The sequence below is a fragment of the Oncorhynchus masou genome, chromosome 26 (assembly GCF_036934945.1).
Source record: "Oncorhynchus masou masou isolate Uvic2021 chromosome 26, UVic_Omas_1.1, whole genome shotgun sequence".
Taxonomy (NCBI): Eukaryota; Metazoa; Chordata; class Actinopteri; order Salmoniformes; family Salmonidae; genus Oncorhynchus; species Oncorhynchus masou.
The window spans coordinates 10,797,247-10,804,126 of NC_088237.1; the positions used below are offsets into that span (position 1 = coordinate 10,797,247).

The 6,880-nt window shown below is 44.5% G+C and overlaps 2 protein-coding genes across 3 annotated transcripts; one reads left to right on the forward strand and one right to left on the reverse strand.

The window, feature by feature from the left end:
• Window positions 1–19: 19 nt before the first annotated feature.
• Window positions 20–1,627, forward strand: LOC135514534 (achaete-scute homolog 4-like). Of its 2 annotated transcripts, none has more exons than XR_010451690.1 (2): window positions 20–276; window positions 545–1,627. XR_010451690.1 is itself a non-coding variant. In XM_064937964.1 (2 exons), exon 2 carries the CDS (start codon window positions 549–551, stop codon window positions 1,089–1,091), a length of 543 nt encoding a protein of 180 aa, XP_064794036.1. In that variant the 5' UTR covers window positions 59–244; window positions 545–548; the 3' UTR covers window positions 1,092–1,624. The 2 variants fall into 2 exon arrangements, 1 of the variants encoding a protein (XP_064794036.1); XM_064937964.1 differs by having other exon boundaries at window positions 59–244; window positions 545–1,624.
• A 2,717-nt stretch (window positions 1,628–4,344) lies between these two features.
• Window positions 4,345–6,505, reverse strand: LOC135514535 (suppressor APC domain-containing protein 1-like). Its single transcript, XM_064937965.1, has 4 exons — window positions 6,105–6,505; window positions 5,148–5,315; window positions 4,750–4,914; window positions 4,345–4,635 (listed from the first exon to the last, which is right to left on the reverse strand). The coding sequence occupies exons 1-4, from the start codon at window positions 6,204–6,206 to the stop codon at window positions 4,540–4,542; spliced, it is 531 nt and encodes a 176-aa protein (XP_064794037.1). The 5' UTR covers window positions 6,207–6,505; the 3' UTR covers window positions 4,345–4,539.
• Between the last annotated feature and the right edge of the window lie 375 nt (window positions 6,506–6,880).

Consider the following 6,880-nt stretch of genomic DNA (forward strand, 5'->3'; position numbering starts at 1 on the left):
TTTCAGTAATACATGTCTACTCATATACATAGCACACTGTAGTTTTGTCTTGAGAGAAAGGGTTACATATCTCTTTCTCCCCGCCCAGTTTAAGATCACACCCACCTGGCATGATAACCAACAAAAACTAGAGATTGTCACAGACAGAGGGCATGGGGATGTGACAACTTGTTTTCTAACAGGTTACAATTTCACCTGCATACTTCAATAGACAAACATAAACGGGGAAAGGAGATAACACACGGTGAGAGATGATTATGAAGACTCTGTGACGAGGTAAACTCAGGTCATGAATTCAATTGTGGAATTAATGGGAATGTTCTAGTCTGTGCCGTGTATTTAACACTGTAATTTCGAAGGCTTTGGGTGTTGGGAAAATGAAGATGCATGAAAGTTAGAAATAGCCTATAATTTCTATTTAAACCATGGGTGGGATGAGTTTCATAGTTTCCATGATGATAGGCTAACCTGAGAGTTTTGTGTTATAATGAATAGCCTATATAACCAGCATAAATCAACCCTAAATTATTATTTTTCTTTGCAGAGAGATGTCTGACCACAAGAAGGGATTATTTGAGCGCATGCCATATGTCAGACCCATAGCGCTCGGCCTCTCCATGGATCACCAGATAGCGCATTACAAGGGCACGCGTGGACTGCCCTTTCCTCTGGACACAACAACCTACCTGGATCCTGTGTACGGTCAGAGATTCGCAGGGTGTCTCTCGTATTTCCCATTCCACAGGCACATCGGTGTCTATGACTATTCATTCGAACCAGCGTTCATTCGGAAAAGGAACGAAAGGGAACGGCAGCGGGTGCGCTGCGTAAACGAGGGCTACGCACGGCTCCGGGAGCATCTTCCCCAAGAGTTCGAGGACAAAAGACTCAGCAAAGTGGAGACACTTCGTGCTGCAATATACTACATTAAACACTTGCAGAGTCTGTTAGATGTCAACGTGTCCAGTGGTGGTGGGATAGTTGAAATGTCAGCTGGAGAGATGCGCAGCCGTGCGCCCGTGTCAAAGATGACAGAATGCTACAGCGACGGGGAGTCAAAGAACAGCGACAGTGGAGAGTTGAGTTTCTAGAACTGTGTAAAAACGAATAAATTGTATTTCCTTTCACTTTATTGCATCCTTGTTGAGGTTTGTTCCAGAAAAATGACGTGAAAGTTATATCCATGACCCGTGTACTCTCTATCATTCATTTCAATGAACGTGTTGATCACTTGATTTTGACAAAAAGCCACAAGACAGTGCATTTTGACAACGAGCACCGTGGACTCTGTAAAGCCTGCTATCAGATGCTAAATCAGGTTAAAAGTTGCACTGTTTCTCTCACGGAGATAGAGCATCCCAGGCCAGCCCCAGGGACGATGGTATTGTTGTTTGCCTTTGTAAACCAGTGTGAGGCACCTTAACCCAAATATCTTTTGCATAGGTATAGTACGTGGTTTGCAATGCATTGAACATATACAGTGACATCTCATCACTCCCAGGTGAAAAACAGGTCACTAGAGATACAATTGTGTGGGTCTATATTCCTTTTGACACGTTCAGTTGTGTCAGTGTCTCAGTGAAAAGATGATTGGAGAGAAGAAAAATCAACCCTTTTTTGGGGTTGACAGAATTAGTCAAGTTTAATCCTTAACTATTTGACACTGATGGGATGGATTGAAAGCAAGTGGATTTGAGTCATCCATCCTTTCAGCATTTGCCTTGAGGACAGGAGAGCCTGGAGTGATGTATCCATCGGAAGTGTGTATCTCATGTCTGTTTACACTCTACACTCTGACTAATAGGTTAACATCTATCACACTTTATTATGTGTGGATGATTGACACTTTTTCATTAATGTTGAGCATAATCTTTGGCAGTGATGAAAGGTGACACTTGTTTTCTTTGTATGGTGTCATTTTGGGACACCATATTACAACAAGTATTAAAATAGGACGTACAGTATTTTCAGTATCATTTTGTTAATAAAATGGACACCATTATCCAGTTGTCACAAACAAACACATCCATTATCTGATATTGCCAGGCAGCCAAGAAAAGAAAATGCACAGGACTTTGTCGATGCAAACACAACACTACTGTTTTACTGTAATACATCTTGGAGATAAACACATCTTGGAGATGATATAAATTCATTTTGACCCCCTGTGGAGTATATTTGGACTTCCTGAGAACTTCAAAGCTAGTGACCATCTGAGGGTGCCATCTGAGGGTGCCATCTGAGGGTGCCATCTGAGGGTGTGTAGGAAGTTCTCCATCCTAATAGTCTGTGGAATGCATTAAAAACCCTCAGCACCTGAGAGAAAGCCATCCACCTATTTATCTGTTTACATTTCACACCTCTACAAACCTGCAGGGAAGTAGGTGCACGTATATCCTAATTCTTCTTAAGAGGAAAGGCATAGATTAAAATCAATACATCTCTAGGAAAACCACAGAATAAGAAAACAAATCCCAACAGGTACAGGGTAGATTAAGTGGGAGACCAGCAGAGTTGATAGTCAATGAACCATGCTGGCAAGGAAGAATGATTGTCAGTGTCAATAGAAGCGTGACATCCTCAATAAAAGGTTGTTTGGCTCTGCGGTGTGAATTAGAACCAATAATTAGCAGAGTGCTGGTACCCAGGGCCTTGCTGGTTCAGTGGCAGCCTGTCGAGAGGGAACAGGAGCTACTTATATGAAAGCACGTTCCGTAACGGATGTTTTCTTTTTTCCACTGAGATTTTAATCACAGTCAAACACATTCCTTGGTTGCTCAGAGATGTGCAATTAATGTTTTTTCTTGTCGTTACAAAAGGTTTGGATGTGGTTGTATTTATGAACGCAATCCAATGCAAAGCAGATTTTTATCAGTATCGTTTGGCCAAAGAAATGTACACCTTTTGTGCAACATGCTGTATTCGATGTGTTGGTGTGACAATTCAGCAGCATTCAACTTTCCTTGTCCAAGCTGACTGAGCAAAGCCTCTTCTCTCAGTCCAATAGGTGCTTTTCAAATGTGAGTTTCAGGCGGTCGTCATAATCTGAAAGCTTTGTTCCAATGACAGCACATGATATGTACCTTGGTATGTACCTTGGTAAACGAGCAGTGCATGGGTATGTCCATCCCATTTAAGTCATTTACATTTCTCTCGCTCTCTTTGCGGGAGAACTATACATCTTTGGTGGGATATGTATAATTCCAAACACAGACAAACAACTGCAACATTACTTCTCTGGGCCCCAAAAAATGAGCAGAGACACTGTGCCGGTATCGGTACAGGATAAACACTCTCTGGGGGACAATGACACCGCCATTCTCTCAATTTGATGAAGATCACCCACAACAAGATTATTGGTCCACATCTAGGAGTAAGGAAGAAAACATAAGGAAGTACTAAAACGTTAGATAAATAAGGCTGCTGCCATATAGTAGACTGCACTAGTATTCCCAAAGCAACATTCCCAAAGCTCCTGATCATGACACCCTATAAAATCCAGAAGGGGAATGATATTTAGTCTGATAGTGTTTGTGCAAATAGATGGACTGCAGGGCATGGCTGCCTAAGTGTGTTTATCCTCATGAGGTGTGCGTGCGTGTGTGCGTGTGTGCGTGTGTGTGTGTGTGTGTGTGTGTGTGTGTGTGTGTGTGTGTGTGTGTGTGTGTGTGAGCCAGACATGTGTCAGTGATAGAGAGGATAGATAAGTCTTATCAGATGAGGCAACATCAGTGCGGGACCACCAGTGGAGGATTGGTAACGTGTATCGACAGAAACCTCACAGGCTTGTGGCGGAAATGTGAACTGTGATGTACGGTGACAGAGAGGAGGGTACGGGGTGCTGGCTGGGTACTGGCTACTGGCTACTGCTCAGAGACTAATCTGGTGTATCAGATTGCAGTTGGTGTATCAGATTGCAGTGTTCTTGGAGATACAGATGGCCTTTTCAATCTCATTCTTTTAAAAATCATATAACTGGACAATCATTGAAATATTATAGTTTGTCTCTCTGCTTCTGGATGAGTTTAGGGGTTTAATGGCACAGGGGGAGCCCAGCCAACAGCGAGTTTAATCTTATGTTTGATTGTAGATTTTGAACTGCAGCATATGCATAGCTGAGGGTCTACTGCCCCCTTCTGGGGATATTTGGTTTTGCTCTGTGTTTCACAGGTGGTACATGTCCAATAGACAGACCTACATAATTAGGCTAAGACCACTTGGCATTTGCATATCAGTTTGGAAGGTGCGGACCCGAGCCTGAGGTGATGATCCTACATGTCAGTCTGGTTATTCAGCAAACCATTCCACAGGACTGAACAAGACAAAGAGACAATAACACACTCATAGTCTTTGTGCATACAGTATATTGAATGGTTATTTTTCAAACATATTTACAGTGGTGAGAGACAATGAAATCATGACATGGAAGAACTTTAGTCGAAGAGTTCCGAGGCAGTGCTTAGTCACGTGTTTGTCCATGTGCGATAGCAGGGAAATGGGCTTGATAGCAGTGTACAAACAACTCAGTCAGGATGCCCACTACACTTCTACACCCAGATGCAGACTCAGCTCTTGCAAAAGGCTGTCTCTCTCCCGCTCCAACAGGGAGATTTTAACATTCTTCTCACTCACCTCCTGCCAAAAATAAGAACATATGAAAAATGGCCTCCTCCACCTACCAACCAACATGAATCAAAAGAACTGAAGTAGGATGCTTCATGCTTTAATACTGAAGGGGTTCTCTCTCACCTGTACCAGCACCGTGTTCTGCCACCGTAGCTCACTGTCTGATACTTCGACCCCGTTCCTCTTTGGAGAGGAGGGACAGCTGATTACGTTGGGCATACTCATCAGACTACCCAGAGATCCATTCACCCTCTGGATCTGAGACCTCAGGAGGCACGATGACGCCCCCTGTACAGAGTGTTGAGAAGTGAGATGTTTAATATCAACAGGATGGTTTAACGACGTTTGCACGCTTGTTAAAGTCATACACATAGCTCAGCTTGCCATGGCATACAATTCCTAGATCAAATTCTAGTTAGACTACTCATTTTTACTGTTGGTGCCAACATGGAGAACAATTTGCCAAGTTCTGTATCTATGTCTATCTCCATCTCGCTGTAGTAACTCACCGCTCCCCACACCTCTCCTCCCCACTCCTTTGCCCTAGCCCCAGCCCTGGTGCACACGTTAGCCTGCCTGGCTCTGTTGTCCTCCAGTATGTGTCGGTACCAGAGCCGGGCTTGCTCCAGAACCTGTAGCCCGGCCCACAGGGAGTCCTTCTCCCTTTCCAAGTCCTTCAGCCTCTTTATCTGAGACAACAAGAAGTGAAATTTAGGCAGCATTCAAATTCAATTTTCCGTTTAGGAGATTTGTGTTGGAAAGGGAAGTTGGTGCGGCTACAAGTATGTTCTGTTGGACATGGAAATAGAGTGTAGATGAGTAGCCTACTACTGTGCGACTGTAATACTATTTTAGGCTTTTGCCAGGAAGCTGTGAGGAGCTGGACTAAACATGTGGGAATTTGTCATCGGGGTGGCTGTTGCTGTGGAGTCATGCTGCTCTGCCGTAGAAGACAAAACATGGACCTGCATCCATGAAACTAGAACTACCTCGTAGAAACAAGGAGTAAATAGAGTCATTTTAAGCAATGGCAAAATGTAATTGCGTAGGCTTCTGTGAGTAAATGGAGCTTCAGATGGAAGCTGGGGGCTAATATGGATGTTGTCACCCAATACAAACTCGATACAATAGCTTGTGTTTACAACGTTTGGAAGTGATTAGCTCGTTTGGAAGTGATTAGGTGTGTACAGACACTGAATATCTATAATCACAACTGCAGTTCTCTACATAATCTTATGTAAAATAAGGCCATGTGAAATGCACACAACGCCATTCCTGTCTCAATACACTCACTTTGGTAATATGCAGAATGTACTGTACCGTACAATTGCTAAGTCAGTCAGTCAGACAGAGACACGTTGTGCACGTCTGTCGCACGCACGCACGCGCGCACACACACACCCACACCCACACCCACACACACACACACACACACACAGAGATCTAACCCACACACAGATCTAACACACAGGTCTCACCCATAGGTAGAAGCGTAGAGCGTCAAGGCTATAGAGGCTGCTCCGGAGAGGGACGATAACCGAGGTGTAGGACCCAGGGGCCGGGCACTGCGGGCAGGCCATGGGAGAGCCCTGCCTCTGCCAACCCAACACAGCCCTTGTGCCCTACACTGCCCTAACAGAGCCCTACACACAGCCCGAGACTGTTCTACACAGTCATACGCTGTCCTACTCAATCCTACACAGATCTACTCCTCCCTTAACAGCAGCACAGCCAGCTAGGGAACACAGCAGGCTTCGTCTGAACAGGACAGGAACAAATAGAGAGGGAGAGAATCCGAGAGAGAGAGGGTGTGAACAGGAGTGGAAAGAGGCATGGGTTAGTGAACTACACAGTGCCCTGGGGAAAGGTAATGAAACACTCCATGTGTCATTGTCATGACTGGCTTATTGACAGATCCAGTAGAGGGGACTGAACAAGGCAATGGAAAAAGAAGATGGCAGCGACAGAAAACAGAAAACAGGAATTGGAAAAGTGAGGCTGACGTATTTTTTGACTGGGGGGGTGGGGGTGACACAGGCATGGAGACAGCAGCCTCTGTTCCCCTGTTCTACACACTACAACAAAAACATTCCCTATTGACACAGAGGAGTGCAGACTGAATGGGTGTAGCCATGTCGGGAGGAGTTATCCCTGGTTTCAGGCAAACAGTTTGAGGTTCGTTCTGTTCCAACATGTTATGGAATGTGACTTCAACTGAGCATAGAGATCACGCAATGCAAAGTACCATAAAGGA

Excerpts from the sequence above, each read along its gene's own strand:
- LOC135514534 (XM_064937964.1), top strand. The coding sequence starts at position 549 with ATGTCTGACCACAAGAAGGGATTATTTGAGCGCATGCCATATGTCAGA.
- LOC135514535 (XM_064937965.1), bottom strand. The coding sequence starts at position 6,206 with ATGGCCTGCCCGCAGTGCCCGGCCCCTGGGTCCTACACCTCGGTTATC. Across the intron at positions 4,915-5,147 it reads CAAAGGAGTGGGGAGGAGAG|GGGGCGTCATCGTGCCTCCT; the intron begins GTGTGGGGAGCG and ends CACTCTGTACAG. Across the intron at positions 4,636-4,749 it reads AGAACACGGTGCTGGTACAG|GAGGTGAGTGAGAAGAATGT; the intron begins GTGAGAGAGAAC and ends TATTTTTGGCAG.